At 56.3% G+C, this 18,529-nt stretch overlaps 2 protein-coding genes across 4 annotated transcripts; one reads left to right on the top strand and one right to left on the bottom strand.

Annotated features, from left to right (window-relative positions):
* Positions 1-742: 742 nt before the first annotated feature.
* KCNJ9 (potassium voltage-gated channel subfamily J member 9) lies at positions 743-9,742 on the top strand. The gene is made up of 3 exons (XM_025353822.1): positions 743-870; positions 3,086-4,049; positions 6,663-9,742. Exons 2-3 carry the CDS (start codon positions 3,200-3,202, stop codon positions 6,992-6,994), a joined length of 1,182 nt encoding a protein of 393 aa, XP_025209607.1. The 5' UTR covers positions 743-870; positions 3,086-3,199; the 3' UTR covers positions 6,995-9,742.
* Positions 9,743-10,550: 808 nt separating this feature from the next.
* IGSF8 (immunoglobulin superfamily member 8) lies at positions 10,551-18,036 on the bottom strand. Of its 3 annotated transcripts, XM_025358341.1 has the most exons (8): positions 18,006-18,036; positions 17,614-17,725; positions 14,076-14,453; positions 12,924-13,385; positions 12,137-12,544; positions 11,494-11,907; positions 11,020-11,150; positions 10,552-10,820 (listed from the first exon to the last, which is right to left on the bottom strand). In XM_025358341.1, the coding sequence occupies exons 2-7, from the start codon at positions 17,678-17,680 to the stop codon at positions 11,035-11,037; spliced, it is 1,845 nt and encodes a 614-aa protein (XP_025214126.1). In that variant the 5' UTR covers positions 17,681-17,725; positions 18,006-18,036; the 3' UTR covers positions 10,552-10,820; positions 11,020-11,034. The 3 variants fall into 3 exon arrangements, 2 of the variants coding, with proteins under 2 accessions (XP_025214131.1, XP_025214126.1); XM_025358346.1 differs by lacking the exon at positions 18,006-18,036 and having other exon boundaries at positions 10,551-10,843; positions 17,614-17,894; XR_003115752.1 differs by lacking the exons at positions 17,614-17,725; positions 18,006-18,036 and having other exon boundaries at positions 11,494-12,544; positions 14,076-14,645.
* Between the last annotated feature and the right edge of the window lie 493 nt (positions 18,037-18,529).

The raw sequence follows: 18,529 nt of genomic DNA on the forward strand, positions 1-18,529 counted from the left end.
AAGCCTTCGTGTTTTTGTTGTTGTTGTTGTTGTTTTGGGTGTTTTTTGTTTGTTTGTTTTTCATTTGATCTGCACACCCTGTGAAGCAGGCAGAAAGGGGATATTTGCACTTGTCCACACCCTGGTATAGATGGAATAACTGTGGCTCAGGGAAGTGAAGTGACTCCTATGGTCACAGTGCAAATCAGTGACAATAATTAGAACCCCTGACCCTGCCTTCCTTCCTTTAGTAGATCTATTTTCCTTCTAGCTACCGCCTTCTGGATCCATGGCCTCTCCAGAACTAGAGACCGTGATGGTCGGCCTGAGCTGAGAGCAGCACCTGCACACAGAGACCCATGTTGAAGGTGGTGAGCTGCCAGTTCCCAGATGGCCCTCTGAAACCCCAGGGAACCTAACACCTTATTCTCAAATACATGAAGACTTGTATTTTCCCCGAGCAAGGAGCTTCTTAGGAAAGAGCCAGTGTGCCAGCTTTGTTTTTCTTTCTTCTTCTTCTTTTTTTTTTTTTCCTATGAGGGGGTGAGGAGCCAAGCTCTGAGTTGTCCAGAAGGAGGGACTTAGGCTAAAAATAGCTATGGCGTGTGGTTTGGATCAACCCCTAGTGGTACCCAGGACTGGGGAGGGGAGGGGGATGCTCTGGAGCTGTCGCCAGACTGGTTGCCGTGGAAACGAGAGAGGAGCAGGGGAGCCTGGGAAGTAGGGATGACACAGATAGCAAGTCCTAGTCAGAGCCGCCGCTACATTTAGGAGAAACAGCGGTGTCTGCGGCTCCCACCCTTCAGGGGGCCCGTGGGGGGGGCGGTGTCAGGGGCATGGACGCCACCCCCCAGGGGTCTCTGCTGCCGGCTACTCTCCTCTCCACGTGCTGTGAGTTGAGTTGCGGGGGACTTGGGGTTTGGGCCCCTATTTCCAAGGCAAGTGGGGGTTTGGGAGGAGCTGGTTCTTGGGGGAGTTTACACCAGGTCTCTCCTTCCAAAAAATGAGCCCCCTTACTCCCCAGATCTCTAGAGGGAGGAAGAGGGGCCCAGGAAAAGTGGTACTGCGATCGTCTGCAAAGGGGTCATAGCATGCACAAGAAATAAGGAGTAGGTTGGAGGAACTGAAATTCTTGGAGGGAAGATGGAGAAATCAAGTCCTTGATCTTGGGATAGAGGTAACAATTTCACACTTTCCCTTCCCCTGAGAAAAATGCAGTCCCCCACTCAGGAAGACAGGATTTGGGACACATTCAAAATAAGGTTTGCCTAGATCCCTGGGGCAATGGAGAGTGAGAGAGTTCTGGGGGTGATCAGACATTGGGGTTCCTTCCCCATCCCTGGGCAAACAGATCTGCCTAAGCAGGCCGACTGGGGGTCAGATTACTTATGACCCTGAGAGAACATCTGGAAGCCTACCTGGAACTAAAGCTAGGATGATGAGAGCAGGGTCGTTTTCTGCATGACCTGGGGTCTCTGAGCCAGTCAATGCTTACTCTTCCTAAGGACATCTGAGTTTCAGGGAAGGAAAAGGAAGCTCATTGTCGGGGGCAGGGGAGACCCTAATCTTCCATTGCCATGGGGCTCTTGGACCCTGTGTCCCCTGACTCCATGGACAATAAATGCAGGGGGTGCCCCTAAGCTCAAAGCCATTTCATTTTGATTTCTCTTCCTGCTCTCTCTACCCCAACACACACACACACACACATACCCTCTCCAGAGTGCTGACTGCACAGCACCTCACCCCAGAACATAAAATGCTAGAGTGCTAGGTTTAGAGTCACATACCCAGGCAGTTTCTCCCCAGGACCTGGTCAACCATCCAGGCCATCTGTGGTTCCTATGGCACACTCCTCCATCCCCCACCCACTAGCCAGCCCACGTTTCCGTGGAGTGGGAGGAGAGGATCATTCCCAGGAAAGAGAAGGGAAGGTAGAAGAGTCCCAAATCCTTATTCTAAACCTTTCCCTGTATGGTCCATATCTCCCAGAGGACCCTGGGTGCTTTGGGGAAGGGCTTTGGACCTCTCTCAGAGCAGATTGCAGCTCAGAGAACTCCTCAGAGGGAAGCATGTGAAGCAAAAGCAGGTGGGCTTCACTTGGAATGTGGGCTTTGGGGCATATGGCAGGTGGGGGCGGGGCTGGTGTTAGGATAGTCCATGGGAAGTAAGAGGCTGGGGGAAAATATAACTAGAGGGAGTGGGGAAATAAATGTGGGTGCTTGGTGCTTCACTTGATCTGATTCCATGTCTCTCATGAAGAATAGGATCCCAGAGGGATATGAGCCTAACTCTTGATAACTCTGGGCTTCCTTTCCCAGGCCTCTGTGTGGGGATCTTCCAGTTCCCCTCCCCATTTGCAAGCTGTCTCCAGTAGGAGAAAAAACCCAAGGGAAATGGGGCTGGCCCAAGAGCAGCAGTGATCGGGGGTAGGTCTCAGGGAGGATTTCTAGTGGCAATTTCCTAATGTTCCACCCTTGTGCACTGGAGGGTTTCCACTGACTTTCCACGGCTTTCACTTTTTTCTCCTTTGTAAGCGTGTTGAGGGGAGGGAGTGGAGTGGAGTGAGTGAGGTCCAAGGAGGGAAGAATGAGAAAGACTGTGTGTCAGTCTTGGGGTGAACTTCAAAACAGCCTGCGAGGAGAGCCATTGGTGGTTGCACTGGCTACAGCTGGGGAAGAGATGGTGGAAATCCTTAGGGCAGGGAAAGCTCCATTACCAGCCTGCCCCCCTCCCCAAAAAGCCCCCAGTCTAGTGATTTCAGGAAGTCACTAGGGGGATCTGGGCCTGGGTCTTTGGCCCCGGGGCTGCCCTAGAGGTGCTGCACACCCCAGCTGGAGGTGATGGCACCAAGATCCCTGGTACCTCTTTCCCCTGAAAATCATCGTGGAACTTCTACAGTTCTATCCAGTTCAGGTACATTATTCCATTTGACCCTCACCACTTTCTGAGCCTGGGGGGCAGTTAGGGCTGAATGTGTTATTCCCAGAAATAGAGGCTGGGAAACACGAAGGGACTCGCCCAGGGCCCTCAGGGCTCGGTGCTGGCCCTGATGTCCCGTGTCTCCCCATCTCCCGAGGGGCCACTCATTCGGCAAACCTTTATTAAGCCCCTCCAGGATCCCCGACGCCGCCGAGGCGCCCAGCGACGCGCGGCGGGTGGCGGCAGCTCGGGCCCCCGCCGCACTCCAGGCGCCCGCAGCGCTCGCCCTGACGCGGCCGCCATGGCGCAGGAGAACGCTGCCTTCTCGCCCGGGCCGGAGGAGCCGCCGCGGCGCCGCGGCCGCCAGCGCTACGTGGAGAAGGATGGCAGGTGCAACGTGCAGCAGGGCAACGTGCGCGAGACATACCGCTACCTGACCGACCTGTTCACCACGCTGGTGGACCTGCAGTGGCGCCTCAGCCTGTTGTTCTTCGTGCTGGCCTATGCGCTCACCTGGCTCTTCTTCGGCGCCATCTGGTGGCTGATCGCCTACGGCCGCGGCGACCTGGAGCACCTGGAGGACACCGCGTGGACGCCGTGCGTCAACAACCTCAACGGCTTTGTGGCCGCCTTCCTCTTCTCCATCGAGACCGAGACCACCATCGGCTACGGGCACCGCGTCATCACCGACCAGTGCCCCGAGGGCATCGTGCTGCTGCTGCTGCAGGCCATCCTGGGCTCCATGGTGAACGCCTTCATGGTGGGCTGCATGTTCGTCAAGATCTCTCAGCCCAACAAGCGCGCCGCCACGCTCGTCTTCTCCTCGCACGCCGTGGTGTCGCTACGCGACGGGCGCCTCTGCCTCATGTTCCGCGTGGGCGACTTGCGCTCCTCACACATAGTGGAGGCCTCCATCCGCGCCAAGCTCATCCGCTCGCGCCAGACGCTGGAGGGCGAGTTTATCCCGCTGCACCAGACCGACCTCAGCGTGGGCTTCGACACGGGAGACGACCGCCTCTTCCTCGTCTCGCCGCTGGTTATCAGCCACGAGATCGACGCTGCCAGCCCCTTCTGGGAGGCGTCGCGCCGTGCCCTCGAGAGGGACGACTTCGAGATCGTTGTCATCCTCGAGGGCATGGTGGAAGCCACGGGTAGGAGCGGGCCTGGGGAGGGGAGCGGGGCTGGCAGAGGGTGGGCAGGGCCCAGGAAGGCAGGGGCAAGACGAGGGGCCAGGGGAGGTGGGGAGGATGGGTGGAGGGGCTGGTGGAGGATGACAGAGTGAGGTGAGACAGGGGTCGGGGGTGGAGGTGGAACCGAGCAACGCTGCAGAAGGCCAAAAGAAAGCTTGGAGGAATTCTTCGAAATGGCACTGGCGTGGGGCCCTGGGCCCAGAGGAATGTGTCACTTGGAATAGGGAGAGTAATAATAGCTAGTGCTCAGCCAGTACTCACCCTGTGTCATGCACAGTTCCAAAGCACTTTCCACCTCTGAGTCGATTTAATCCTAACAAGATTAAAGGTAACTTCTTGTAATTGTGCTCAATTTTCAGAGATGAGATTGCTCCAATGAGAAGTTAAGGAAATTGTCCACTTTCCTAAGCCAATAAGTGGCCATGCCTGGATTGGACACAGGCAATGTGGCTTCAATATTTAGTGGTCCCGAGTTGGAAGGAGGGGTTAGGTTCAGGGGTTTTCTCACTGCAGCCAGGTTCAGGCCCCTGGAATTTGACGGTGAAGGTTTTCCATTGCCTGAGTTATTTCTAGGCTGGATCTTGAGGGGAGCTTAATACCTGGTCTCACTTCTGCCTCGGTTTCCCAATTCATCCATTTCCACTGACAAGGGATATAGATGATGTTACCATTTCTAGCCCTTTTCCAAAAGGAACTGGCAACTCATCTGTGATGTCAATAAGTCCAACCCAGACCTACACAGTGAAGGCTTTGGAAGCAGGTGGGAAAAGACCAGTGTTACAGGAGTCGCAAAGGAGTTTACTTAGGACTTGAGATCTAGAGGATGGATGAGGATGAGGAAACTGCGGGTGGAGGACCAAAGGCCCACTAGGGGGCGCGGCAGTCCCTGCTTCTGACGCCAGAGTTGCTGATGCTCCCTGCCGGCTTCGCTGACAAGCTGGTGCCTTCAGATGCTTTCCCTGGCCCCTTTAGGCTGAGCCTCCGCTTCACACCCCAACCCCACCTCCCCATCACTGTTCCCATTCCTGCTTAACCCCGACTCTTTCCCCTTCCCCCATTCACCCCGTTCCCTTTCCTCTCTCTCTCTCCAGCTGTCACTCCTTTTTTGCCAGTATCTCAGGCAGGCCCCTCACCCTCCAGTGAAGTTCCTGCCCGGCCCTCTTTTCTCTTTGTACCCCCAGCCCTGCCCTCTCCTCCTCGAAGCCCTTCTCTGCCCAGTGTCCCTTATGCCTCTTTCTTCTCTCTCCCACTGAATATTTTCTATCCCAGCTTCACTGAGAAATACCAATGTCTCAGGGCCAGGCTTTCTGAGCTGAGCTGACAGCCACTCTCCGGTTAGCTAATGTTCACTCTTCTGTTTCCCCTTGTTCCGAGATGGATACTGGTTGGGGGCAAGACCCTGTGACAGAAAGGAGAATGACCTGCCCTGAGGGGTGCACCAGTCCAACAGGAAGATAAGACACAGGCCCCGGACAGGGAGGACGAGGACAGAGGAGATAAGGATAGGAATCTGTCTGTTTTTCTAGAGAGATAAAGCTGGAAAGGATGGTAATATTTTGGGTGAGACAGTCAGGATTCAAGACACTTTTGAAAAGCAAGAATAATGAGCCAAACCCCAGCAAGATGACATTTAAAAGGAATAAATATAAAATTCTACATTTAGGCTTTAAAAAAATCACTTATGTAAGCACAGCATGGAAGAGCACTGGTGAAAAAAAGAACTGGGAGTTTTAGTTGGCTACAGGCTTGATGTCGTAGCAATGTGATGCAGCCTCCAAAATGATTATGTAATGTTATCCTGGGCCCTATTAGTGAAAGCGTCATGGCCAGAAGAGAGAGATGGTGCACCTTCTCTTATGCGCGGAGCAGGCCACAGTTGGAAAATTTACTACACTCAAAATGCTTAAAGGGCCCTCCTTGGCCATTCTGGCTTGTAATCAAACAAGTAGAATTTTGGAAAACCAGATCAAATGAGGAATCGTGGAGGAAGCCAGGGATGTTAAGTCAAGAAGAGAAAACATGAGGGAATCTGAGACTCCTGTTTTCAGATACTCAAAGGACTGTGAAGTGGGAGAGGAATGATGCTAAGGGTTGGAAATCCCAGGGGACAGGTTTTAGCTCTGTATAAAGAACAACCCACCTATTAGAGCTATCATACAAAGGAGTGGGTCCTTTATGAAGTGGTGAGCTATCAATCCTGGGAGGTAATCAAGCACAAGCCAGATGCCCATTGTTAGAAATGCTCCTTTGGGGAGCCCTATATGGAGTGAGAAGTTGGACTGGATGATCCCCAAGGTTAGTTTCAAGGTTAAGCTTTTTTTGGCTGGCATCACCAAATGACAAGAGGGGAAAAAAGAGCTGGAGATGAAGAGGAATTGGGGCAAATGGAGAAGAGGTGAGGGAGCTGGGTAAGAACAGGAGCTAGGGTGGGGAAGAAAATGGACTGGACCAAAGGGAGGTGGGAGCCCTTAGGAAGGAATAGAAGGGAGGATGCTGGGAGTAGGGTGGTGGAATGAGAAGAGGAGAGGGAAGCCTGGAGCTGAGATCCCCCCTGACTCATGCCCCTCCTCTCAGGAATGACATGCCAAGCTCGGAGCTCCTACCTGGTAGACGAGGTGCTGTGGGGCCACCGCTTCACGTCAGTGCTGACTCTGGAGGACGGCTTCTACGAGGTGGACTATGCCAGCTTTCACGAGACTTTTGAGGTGCCCACACCTTCATGCAGTGCTCGAGAGCTGGCAGAGGCTGCGGCCCGCCTTGATGCCCATCTCTACTGGTCCATCCCCAGCCGGCTGGATGAGAAGGTGGAGGAGGAGGGGGCGGGGGAGGGGGCGGGTGGGGAAGCTGGGGCCGACAAGGAGCAGAATGGCTGCCTGCCACCCCCAGAAAGTGAGTCCAAGGTGTGACCAGCTTCCTCCGGACCCCTGTGGCAGACCGGGGGCCAGACACAGGTACATGGGGAACTGCATATCGGAGGAGAAGGAGGAGGAGGAGGAGAAGGTAGGCAAAGCCCCTGGAAATGTGCTAACGTTGGAAAGTCCCCATCCCCCAGAATCTCAAGTCTAGAATCCAGTATGGAAGGGAGGGGTCCTGATTTCAGGGAAATGGAGGGTGGGGCCAGGTGAACATGCCAGTCTGTGTTTGACCTTCACATTTGTTCATGAGTGGATGGATGGACAGAAGGATGGACTTTTGGGGGTTGGATGGGAAGATGGTGGCAGATAAAGACAGCTGACAGATACATAAATGGACCAATAGACAATTGGTTCACTCAGGGCTGCCACTAACCTGTAGAACACCTCTGTGCAAATTCTAAAAAGGAACCCTTTTCCTCCAGACAGATACAGCCCCAAACCAGGGTGCATGGCTTGGGGAGCAGAGTGTAGAATGGATTGCAGTCCCCACTCACCTCTTCTGCCAGCCTCCCCACATATGGCACAACTGTCTAATGACACGGTAGGCCAAGCTGAAGCAAAGGAGAAAGGAGCCGCACCAAGATGGACACATGAGGAGGGTGCCCTCCTAGCTCCACCCTCCCCAGGATGAAGGGGTGCAAGGGGGCTCAGCAAGGTGTGAATGACCTTAGTCTGCAAGTTCAGGGAAGCAGGCAGAGCAGGGAGGTGCCTGAGCTGGGGCCTGGAGAAGGGCCTGGGAAAAGAAAACCAGCGATGGCTATTTTCTTACAGTGGAGTGAGATCTTACAGGTATCAGGCACAGGCAGGAAGAGGGAGAGAGCTCCTGAGGAGGAAGGGACAGAGAGAGATCTAGAAAGTGGGTTCACTAGAGCTGGGACACAGGGAGCCCCTAGGAAAGCAGTGTGTCCTTGGGGCACAGTCATTCACATCACTGATTGGGTGCCATGTGGAGTGGACATTCAGAAACCTGGTTCCTGTCCTCAAAATAAGGGGCACCTGGGAAAACAGAGGAATCGACCTGTGGCGACCGAACAAGGGATGATTCAAACTGACAACCTGTGCAGTCCCGCGGAGGGTGGGGGAGTGTGGGTGATCAGAAGGCTGGGGCCGGTGTAAGCCATAAGGAATATGTAAGTCAGGAGTTAGAAATCTTCAGTGTGCATTGGAATCACCTGGAGGGCTTGTTAAAACACAGATTTTTGGGCTCCACTCCAAGGGTTTCTGACCCAAGAGGTGAGTCAGAGAAAAATGTGCATTCCTAAGAAGTCCCCAGGTCATGCTGTTGCTGCTGGACTGGGGACCACACTTTGAGAACCTGTGCTCTAAGCAAAGACTTGGAAGTCGTATCAGGACATGGGGTATAGAAACTGAGGAGTAGCTGAGAGGAAGATGAGAGAAGCTAAGAAGCAGCTGAGGATCCTCACAGGAGCAGACAGAGAAATGTGAAGGGCGGGGTTTTGTGTGTGGGAAAGGGACCCGAAGCCCAGGCTGAAGAGTTTAACTTTGGGCCCAGGAACTCAACCATCAGTGGAAACAGGGCAGTGACAAGTGGAGGGGGTGTCTGGAAGCTGAGCAGGCCCGACAGAGAGATGAAGCCATCACAAGGACTTGAGGGGGTTCCTGGGGAGGCCAGGGGGAGGTGGAACAGGAAGGGTTTTAGGGGCAAAGGACAGAACCCCTTGTAGGACTGGAGGCAGGATTGAATGTAGGAGAAAATCTGAGAGAAGTGATAGGAGTCAGAACATCTGGATGTGTCTGCAGCCTGCTGTCAGCCCAACTGGGCCAGGGGGTCCCAAAGACACATATTCTCACCCCACCTCCACCTGCTTCCTGATCACATCCCAGTCACCAGCGGCAGCTTCCTGGATGGTGGGGAAGAACAATGGCAAGTTGAGAGGGGCAGAGGGGTGCAAGGGACCTGAAGCTGGCCTGGAGAAAAGCGTAGGCCCAGGAGAGCCTGCCTTGGGACAGTGCCTGTCTCCCACACAGCAGCACTGGCCCAGCAAGAACCTTCTCCCTTGGCCCTGGCCACATCCCACTCCTGCCCTTTCATAAGCCCCCTGGGGAAAGCACTCGTCTTCTCTGTTCCAGGCTGGACAGCCAGGGTCCTATGGGCACAGCCAGGGTCCTATGGGCACAGTCAGGGTCCTATGGGTCCTCTGGAAGCAAGAAAGGGGGCCATGGAAGGAGCCCAGACAGTTTGGGTTCACTCAGAGAGGACCCAAGTCCCAGTCCCTTCCTTTCAGTCAAAGCACGGATATCTTTGCCTCAGGTCACAGGGCCACCAGGGGGTCCTGTCATCAAAGATGAGATTCCTGAATGCTGGTATTGGCTGGTCCCCTAAGAACAGATGTTGGGGTGTGGAATGGGGATTCATTTGGGTTTCAGAAAAACAGGGGAGTCTGGACAAGAGGGGATGGGCTACTTGGTATCCACACACACGCACTCACACAGGAGCCAACCCTTTGCAACTGAACAAGCAGAGAAACTGAGGCTGGAAAGGCCCCTCCTGCCTGCTGAAGTCACTGGGACCCTGCCACACCTCTCCTCGCCACTGTCACCACTCAGGGCACCACTGTACAGTGCAACAAGTCAGGAGACCTAGGTCCTACTCCTGACACTTGCTAATTAGCTCTATGACTCTGGGCAAATCGCATATCTGGGCCTCAGTTTCCTCATCTGTAAAAATGACACTTAGCAAACTCGTAATGCTCAATAAATGTTTAAATAACAACTGAAGGAGGCCTACTGGATGCCTCTTAAGGTGCCGTGCAGGTAAGAATTTTGTGCCATGCAGGTAAGAATTTTAGGATCAGAGAATCCTTAGGCAAGAAAATTCATGAAACTCCTGGGGCACTGGAGGAGGGGTGAAGCTGACGGATGGGAGGGAGGAGATCCCAGGGTGGGTATAGGCAGGTGAAGCAGGTATATGCGGGTGTAGCAGGTATATGCGGGTGTAGTGGGTGTATGCGGGTAGTGGGTGTATGCAGGTACAGCAAGTACATGTGGGTGCAATGGCTCTGTGGACACACAGGCCCTCCCCTGACTGCCTGTTGTCCCAGCCTGAGTATCAGTTGTGTTCTGAGGCTTCTATTCTGCTGCTATCAGTCAGAAGGAACAAGAATTGCAGCCCCAGGGCCTAGTGGGAGGACTCAGGTCCAAGACTAGCCTGACCAGGAGAATAAGAAGAGTGGGGGAAAGTCTGGGAAGCTCAGAAAAGGCAATGCCCCTGGAGGCCCATGCCCTTTAACATGGGAGAAGCTGGGGAGGGGGGACCACATGCAGCTGGAACCTGCCCTCCTTTTCTATGCTTCCCTCCCCAAGTAGGAGTCCAGTCAGGAGTTGTCTCAGCCCTGACAGTTCAGGCAGCAGATGGAACCCAAGTGTCCCCTCCTGGGGTAGGTGGCATGGCCCGCGGAGGCCAGATGGTGTTTGTGGTGGGAAGAGAGGCCTGGGTCATCCAGAATAGGTTGTCAACCCCCAACCACCTCCCTACTGTGCACCCTGAGCCTTTTACAGTCTCATGGTAGGGAAGACACAGCCAAGCCTGCTTTTTATAAAACCAGTTTATTCACATTTTAGAAAAACTAATTCCAGGATGGGGAATGGCCTCCCTATAGGATCCCTATGAGATCAAGAACAGAAGGCCAGAGGGAGGGGCTTGGGAGGGAAGGAGTGGGGAAGGGGAGGCATGTCTCCCATTCTGGGTAGTGGGAAGTCAAATAAATTAAAGGAAGAGTGGACAGAGGGAGAGGGTGTCCAGGCAACCAGAGGAGGGCTTGGAGCTGGGCCGGAAGACAGTCAACACCTGCAAGACCTGAAAAGGGCGCCCAGCGTGAGCTAAGGACAGAGAGCCCTGCGTGGGGCTCCCTCGTGGCCTCCACCCCTTAACAGGGCCCTGTGGATCTGAGCTGCCTACTCCTCCTCCAGGTGGGGCCTGGGAGGGAGCAGCTTGGTTCAGGACTTGGTGGTGGGAAGCCCAGTGAAAACAAGGTTGGGGGGTTCTTTTCCCTCACCTGGGGAGTAAGAGATCACCGTTTTCGAAGCCTCTTCATGAAGCAGCAAGTGATGGTACCAAGGACAGTGGCACCAGTGACTAGGGCCACCCCTGTACCCACCAGCAGAGGCACAAACAGGGTGTCCAGGGCTGGGGGAGAGAGTATGACTGTTCAGAGAGGATGCCATCATCCTCCACCCATCACACTTGCCTCTACACATTCCCCATCAAGTTCTCTGAACCCACCTTCTCCATTCACAGGCACCCCTATCCCTGCCCACAGCCTGCCCCCTCAGCATGCAAGTCAGCATCAACCACAGAGGACCCCATGCAGGTGGGCACTGCAGGGCTGGAAGTTGGATTTTTTGAGACTTCATGTGATAGGATGTGGAGGAGAGAGATAGTAGCAGGAGGGTGAGAAGATGGGAAGGGAAGGCCAGCTGCAGGGGCCGGGAGGAAGGCAGAGTGAAGAGGGTGGAGGGGTGTCACTTACCATGCATGTAGGGGTAGACTGTAACAGGCCCTGAGCGGGCACTGCCCGCCTGGTACCAGCTGTAGTCGGCATGCTGCACCCAGGCGCTGGGGGCGCAGTGGTACACGCCTTCATCCTCGGGCCCCAAGCTGTGCAGTCTCAGCCGATGGCTTCGGGGCCCCACCAGCTCTACGCTGACAGGGCCTCCTCCAGGCCGGACTCCCAGCTCTGCCACACCATCCTGGCCCACGCCACCCACCAGCTGGGCAGGGACAGAGCTGAGCTCTCCGTCCTCTGGTCGCTCCACCCACCAGCTGGCGGCCAGCCGCAGTCCTGGGGGGCCACCCCGCACAGAGATGTTGCACAGCAGGGAGGCAGTCTCCCCCCGGTACACTGTGCCTCCTGCTAGCCACGCCACAGCCTCCAGCACCACGCCTGCAGAACAAAGGACATGGGGTCAGAGGGTGCAGGGCCAGGAAGCATGGGGTTAGAGCTGCTGCCAAGCACCACCGCAGGAAACTCAGGGTATTCCCACAATATTGGGAGAAGAGGAGCGTGAGGCTGTGGCATGCAAGCAGCTGATGAAGAGGGAGGGGAGCATGGAAACAGAAGGAAAAGGGGTTGACAATCCTCGAACCATGTCGAGGGCCCAGCCTCCTCTCACCTTCCTCTCGCACGTGCACAGGGAGAGGCCGGGAACGGGCACTGGCTGCTTCACGAAGCCGGGTCCCAGACCCCCGAACATAGGCTTTGGCGAGGCAGCGGTAGGTGCCCGCATCACCAGGCCTGGCAGCCTCTAGCCGTAGCCGGTATGTTCTGGATGCCACCTTCTCCATGGCAATGTGTCGGCCCTCATAGCCAGGGCCCAGGCTGCCCACACCCTCTGTGTCCAGCTGGGCTACCAGGCGGCCAGGCCCAGGTGCCCCCGCAGGTGCCATCTCCCAACCTACAGAGTATGCAGCATGACGGCCTGCTGGGGGAAGTGCCCCTGACACATTGCACAGCAGTTCCAAGGGCTCCCCTGGGCCGATCCGACGTTCACCAGGCCCCACTGTTACTGCCAGCTGGCTGGCTGAAACACAGGAAGGGGAAGAGGTGTCATGGAGGCAGGAGGGGACACAGAGGCACCTGATTCCCAATTTTCTGTTTCCTCCTTGACAGCAGCAACTTCAAAACCTCCTGTCTGCCCCTCACTGGGTATGATCATCTTTCTACTTGGGGGCTTGAATCTCACCCCTCAGCCAGGGGCCTCCTATCTCTATACCCAATTTCTGAGCAGAGAAAACCCATCAAGGGCAGAGGGGGAAGAAATGCTAACAAGGCTGCTCACTCTGTGGAAGATGAGTTCCTTGGAGTCAGATGATAGCTATCTGGTACCCCCTGTGGCCACAGCGCCCACCAGGATACTGTCCCTCCCAGCTCCCACAGTGGGATGTATAAGTGGTACTTACACAGTGTCTGCACGTCCACGTGGGCCAGGACAGCCCTTTTCTCTGCGATCTGGGCCCAGCTGCCATCAGGATCCTGAATCCACTCAGCGGCAGTGCAGTGGTAGGTGCCTGCGTCCCCTGCCTGGGCACCCCCTACTACCATGCGGTACCGATCGGTCCCTTCCTTGCCCAGACGAAGCTCCCCTGCAGCCAGTCGCTCAGCATAGGGAGCTCCGGCCTCCACGGCCAAGTCTGACCGGATTCCCACCACTTCCTGCAGAGTTGCTCGCCCAACTGGTGCCTCAGGCACAGATCGCCCAAAGGACACAGCCAGGTGTGTGTGCTTCTGTGTGCTTGTCCTCGCCAGGCAGCCCAGTGCCAGCTCCTGCCCCTCATGCACCATCAGGCGTGGGGGTGAGGTTGGGGCCTGGCGGCCTCGGGGCCCTGGGGGGGCAGCAGACACCTGGAGGGCATCTGGAAGAACTGGAGAGAACAGCTGGAGTGAGGGAGGGCTGGGAGCTGGCAGCCCTTGTTACTGTTTCCTGTGTACAGCCTATCTCCCTAAATAGACTGTGAGCTCTCAGAGGGCAAAGATTGCATGTTGTATTATTTCCTCTGTAACTCAGTGGTGCCAAGTGCAGTACTGGGCACAGCACAGGCACTCAATAAATACTTGTTGAAGTTCATAGAACCAGCCCATGTTGGTTCTATGTTCGAGACTGACCCCTGTTTGAAATACTGGGAAAAGTGGTTCTGTCTTCCTTCTCAGAACACAAAGAAACTTAGTGAGAATGTCACACGGTCTCACTCCTTCCCTAACTCTACTCTCTTTGCCAGATCTGGGTCCTGTACTGTCCAGGAGTAGAGTCTATTCAACCCAATAGTCTTCCTCGTTCTTGGGAATGGAAAGGGGAATGGACAACTTAAGGACCCTTCTTCTCCCAGGAGGGGTCTTGATATGATAAGACAAGCACTGGCCTGGGTGAGGCAATCTGGGTTTGAGTCCCATATCAGTCACTGAGTTATTGGGCGACTTTGTGCAAGTCACTTAACCTCTTTGGGCCTCAAGTTCCTTGGCTACAAAACCTAAGGGGCAGTTAGATAGGTCACTTGTGGCTTTGACTTTCTGCCTTGAGAGGGTGTGTGGCCCCACCCCATCCCAGGGCCCAGTACCTCTCAGCTCCACCTTGCCGCTGTAGCTGCCCAGGTAGCGGGTATCAGTGGAGGGGGTGTGGCACTCATAAATGCCAGCATCCTGGGCCTGCAGGCGGGCAATCTTGAGCACCACAGCATCACCTTGTAGGCGCTGCACCTGCACCTCACCCGCCACCACTCGGGACTTGAAGATAGCATAGGAGAACTGGGTATCCTTGGTACTGACAATGCCCAGTGCAGTATCTGGGGCCTCAGGCCTATACAGGAACCACTCGAAGTTCTGCTGGGCAGGTCCCTCGTAGCCGGTCACATTGCAGGAGATGGAGACAGCTGTTCCAGTCACGCGGTACAAGGGCCCCTCGGGGACCAGCACCTCCCGGGCCCAGCATCCCATTCCTGTAGGGAAAGGCAGAAGAAGTTGGAGATGCCTGGTTCCCCATTCCATGCCCTCTGCCACCACAAGCACCATTCTTGATCTCTGCCTACAAAAGGAAAGGACACCTGGGGAAGATGGTCCACAGCTTGGACCCTGTTCTGAGAATAGGAAAGGAATGCTGTGATATAAGACACCTGGATCTCAAGAAGGTGGCACGGGCCCAGGATTGCCTTGGCACCTAGATGCATCCCATTTCTGGTGGACTAGAAGCAGAGCGCCTGAAGGCAGAAAGGAGTACATCTGATTCCTGACCTAACCAGGCTTTGGTTCCAGCTAAACCTTGATCTGTCCCTGCCACTCACCCACCTCCATGTCTGCCATTCCTTCCTCAGTGCCTGGCCAGGGGAGCCTTCTGGCTGGGGGATGCTGAGACTACATGTCCCTCCCCTTTGCTTGAGGGGAGCTGGCAGTCTTGCTCAGAAGTGCTAGTTGGCTCAGCTGTGTCACCTGGACCAGACAATGGAGCCAGTGACCCTAGCTGGAAAGGGCACAGGCCCAGTCAGTTCTCACCACACAATGCCCTCCCCCCTCCAGCTGCGCCATGAGCTCACTGCTTCTCTCACCCCACAGGGCTGCCCAGGCAGCTGGGGCTTCTGGGGCCAGGTCCAGGCTCTGCTCTCGCCATTGGGGCAGAAGATCCCCTCCTCCAGTACCTGCCAACCTTCCTGGCTAGCCCAGCAGACACACAAGGCGCCTGCCCCAGTTCCTTAACAAAGCCTTCATTTGCATATGGTATGCATTCATTTACATATATGGCTCTCTTTCTGTAGGGAGGCATTAAATCCCAAGCTGCCCCTTCTCATCTCTCTCCCTTCAGAAAGGCCAAACCTCTCTTCTTCACCCTACTCCACCCCTATGCCCAACTCTACCCCAGCAGATACTCCTGGCAGACTTAGAGGGCTTAGCTCCTCCCTTCTCTCCTTCCATAGCTCCCACTAGATAAAATCGCAGAACCTCAGAATGTAAAGAGGGCTAGGCTACCCGTCCCCCCTCCCCATTTTACAGATGAGAAAGGTAAGGCAGGAAAAGTATAATATCTTAGCCAAGATCATGCTGTCCCTAGATGGCTTCCACACACTCCTCCAGAGGGGCAAAACCAGGGAGGAAAATGGGGAAACTCCAAGGCCAGGCCTGAAGGGACTGACCTCACCAACCAGAGTGTCACTTTTAGGCCTCCCAGGGGGATACCATGGACTTTCTGCAGAAGCTAGAGGAAAATGCCCAAGAGTCTGTGGTCAAACTCTACCCTCCAGCTTCTCTAGAATGGCTCCTCTGAACTTCCCCACCCTTGCTGCTGGGCTCCTAGCCCCTTCCTTTATCCTCTGGCTGAGTCACAGGGAGAACTCATGGTCTGTTGTTAAGGGCACAGGCTGTCAATCAGGAAGTGAGATTCCAGCACCATCCCCATGCCCAGCTGTGTGGCCTGGGATCCAGTCTCTTTCTGTCCTAGGCCTCGGTTTCCACACTGGAGGAGAACTAAGAGCTCCAGCTCCGACCGTGCATGAGTGCGTATGTGACTCAGGAGAGCCCTGCCCCAGGCCAGGCAAGTTTCATAATCAGGGTGATGGTAGAGACGGCCAAGCTGACACCTTCCCTGACTGCCTCGGGGCAGACTGCTCAGAAGGCCCCCTCCCATCTTCCTGGCTCCACAACTGCTGATGCTTGGAGATCCCCATGGGAAAGTTACCTCCACAGCCTTAGGAAATCAGTTGCCACACAGCTCTCTCTCCCCTCCTCTGTATTAGTTGCAGCGAGGAAAGGGAGAGCAAAGAGGCCTGCTTTGGAATCAGATCTGTGTTCAAATCCTAGCCCTAATACTCACTAAATGTGCTCTCTGGGGCAAGTTACTTCAATTTCCTCACTTGTGAAATGAATGTAAGTGCCCACAGGCAGTGGGTGCTCAGACGTCTGCGTGCTCCTTTTTCAACCACAGGCCAGCACTTCCCCACCTCCCTGGGCTCCTCCCTGCTCCATGCTGCCCACTGGGGAAAACACAGCAAGTGCTAGGCAACCCAGGTCCCACAGAGCCTTCCTCTCTGTACATCCTCCTGCCACCTGCCCAGGGACCAAGGAGAGGACTCATCCTAGCCCTGCAGGGCCCAGGGACCTGTAGCAGGGGAAGGCTTTGCTTGGTGCCACTGTGGAGCCCTGGTCTAGAAACAGGCAGCTGGGGCTACCTTCAGCCTCTGCCTTGACAACAGCAGCTCTGAAGTCACCATCCCCACCTCCACGCTTCACTCTCATTTCAAGGGCTTCAGCCTCATCAACATCTGTACTGGCAGTTTCACTTCTCCACGCCATACTCTTCCCCAGACCACCTCCTACAGGCAGCCTTCCAGTTCAGGCCAAAAACAATTCCACTGTCATTACCCCCATGCATCCATGCAAGATTAGCCCAGAACAACCCACCATGAACACCCACCACAGCAGGCACAAGGTGCTTTGAGATCCCAGGATCAGTCTCCATGGAACCTGGTTTCTCCTGAGGCAAGGAAGCTGGAACTAAGCGGGTGTGAAAACTGATGGGTGGCTGCAGAGCCAAGTGCCATTTGGGAGAGAGGAAGAAGGGCAAAGAGGGACCCAACCTGGGGTGGAGATGGGGGTGAGAGAGAGAACTGCCCCCAGTTGATGAAGTGTGTGGAGCGCAATTGGGAGAGACTTACTTCAAAGATCGTGGGCAGAACTGGCCTCTGGGCCTCCAGCCAACTCTAGGGCAATTATGAAGCTGGGCAGGCACTGCCCACGCAGGGCGGGCACCCAAGGCCAGGCCTGGAGCTGAGTGTGGGGCAGAAAGGAGTCGCAGCATTTGGTGCAGCGACCCCAGGACGTGGGTATGCTAGCTGAGAAGTGGGGCCTGCCCCAGGAGGCCAAGCAGTGCCTGGGGCAGCACTTTAGTGGGTCCTCCCTGTGCCCCACTCCCTGACTTAGAGCTGGGGAGCCTGCACTCTTCCCAAGACTGGCTCGGCGGGCAGCCACAAAGCGCAGCTGGCCGCCGTCCCCGGGGAGGCTGGAGGTACCCCTGACGGAGGAGGATGTGAGGAGCCCCGAAATGCTCGGGACGTGCTGGGTGGCAGGCACCTGCCCGGCGGGGCCGGGAACCGGAACGGGGGCCTGACTTACCTAGCATTAGCAGCAGCAGCAGCAGCGGCGGCGACGGCAGCAGCAGCGTGGGCCTGAGGGCGCCCATCCTGCGCGGCCAGCTCTGGGGAGGCTCCGGGGGATGGCGCGGGTTCTGGGGGGCCGGTGGGGTGGGGGGCGCATGCCCAGGTGGGGGGCAGGAAGCTGGGCAGCGAGGCGTGGGTGCGCCGAGCGAGCTGAGCTGGAGCTGCCGAATCCCCTCCCTCCGCCCCTCCCGTTGCTTTCCCTCCAGCCCTCGGCAGTTCTGAGACCATTCTAGCCCCGGCCCGCCCCGGCACCGCCCCTTCCTCCGCCCCGTCTAAGCAAGCCCCGCCCCAGACCCAGCCCTGGCCCGGCCCGCCCCACCCCGCCAGACTCAGTCCTTTGCTCCGCACTTGGCCCCGGCCCCGCCCCCGCCCTGCCGCTCGAAACTCACCTTTGCTTCGCACCGAGTCCCAGCCCCGCCCCGGTCCCGCCCCTCCCCGCCCCGGTCCCGCCCCTCCCCGCCCCTCCCCGCCCCTCCCCGCCCCGTCCCGTCCCGCAAGACTCCAGCCCTGGCTCCGCCCCGGGTCTCGGCCCAGCCCCAGTTCCGGCCCCTCCCTCGCCCCGCCCCACCAGGACTACAGTAGGACTACAATCTTGGCTCCGCCCCGGGACCCGGCCCCGCCCCAGTCCCAAGCCCCACCCCTTCCCAGTCCCCCCAGGGCTAACGTCAGCCTCCAAACCTGACTCCGCAATGGACCTCGGCCTCGCCCCGCCCCTGGCCCTGGCTCCGCCCGAGGCCCCGGCAAGAGTGAGCTAATTGCACCTCGGCGCATCGAAATTCCCACCCACCCTCGCACAGAGCGCACCCCACCCCGCACCTGCCAGCCTTTCCTGGAGAATTGGGTGCAGGGGCCCTGGGATTGGCTGTGGCCAC

This window comes from Theropithecus gelada, chromosome 1 (assembly GCF_003255815.1).
Source record: "Theropithecus gelada isolate Dixy chromosome 1, Tgel_1.0, whole genome shotgun sequence".
NCBI classification, from domain to species: domain Eukaryota; kingdom Metazoa; phylum Chordata; class Mammalia; order Primates; family Cercopithecidae; genus Theropithecus; species Theropithecus gelada.

Excerpts from the sequence above, each read along its gene's own strand:
- KCNJ9 (XM_025353822.1), top strand. The coding sequence starts at position 3,200 with ATGGCGCAGGAGAACGCTGCCTTCTCGCCCGGGCCGGAGGAGCCGCCG. Across the intron at positions 4,050-6,662 it reads GGGCATGGTGGAAGCCACGG|GAATGACATGCCAAGCTCGG; the intron begins GTAGGAGCGGGC and ends CCCTCCTCTCAG.
- IGSF8 (XM_025358346.1), bottom strand. The coding sequence starts at position 17,680 with ATGGGCGCCCTCAGGCCCACGCTGCTGCTGCCGTCGCCGCCGCTGCTG. Across the intron at positions 14,454-17,613 it reads GCTGCTGCTGCTAATGCTAG|GAATGGGATGCTGGGCCCGG; the intron begins GTAAGTCAGGCC and ends CTTTCCCTACAG. Across the intron at positions 11,151-11,493 it reads AGTCTACCCCTACATGCATG|CCCTGGACACCCTGTTTGTG; the intron begins GTAAGTGACACC and ends TCTCTCCCCCAG.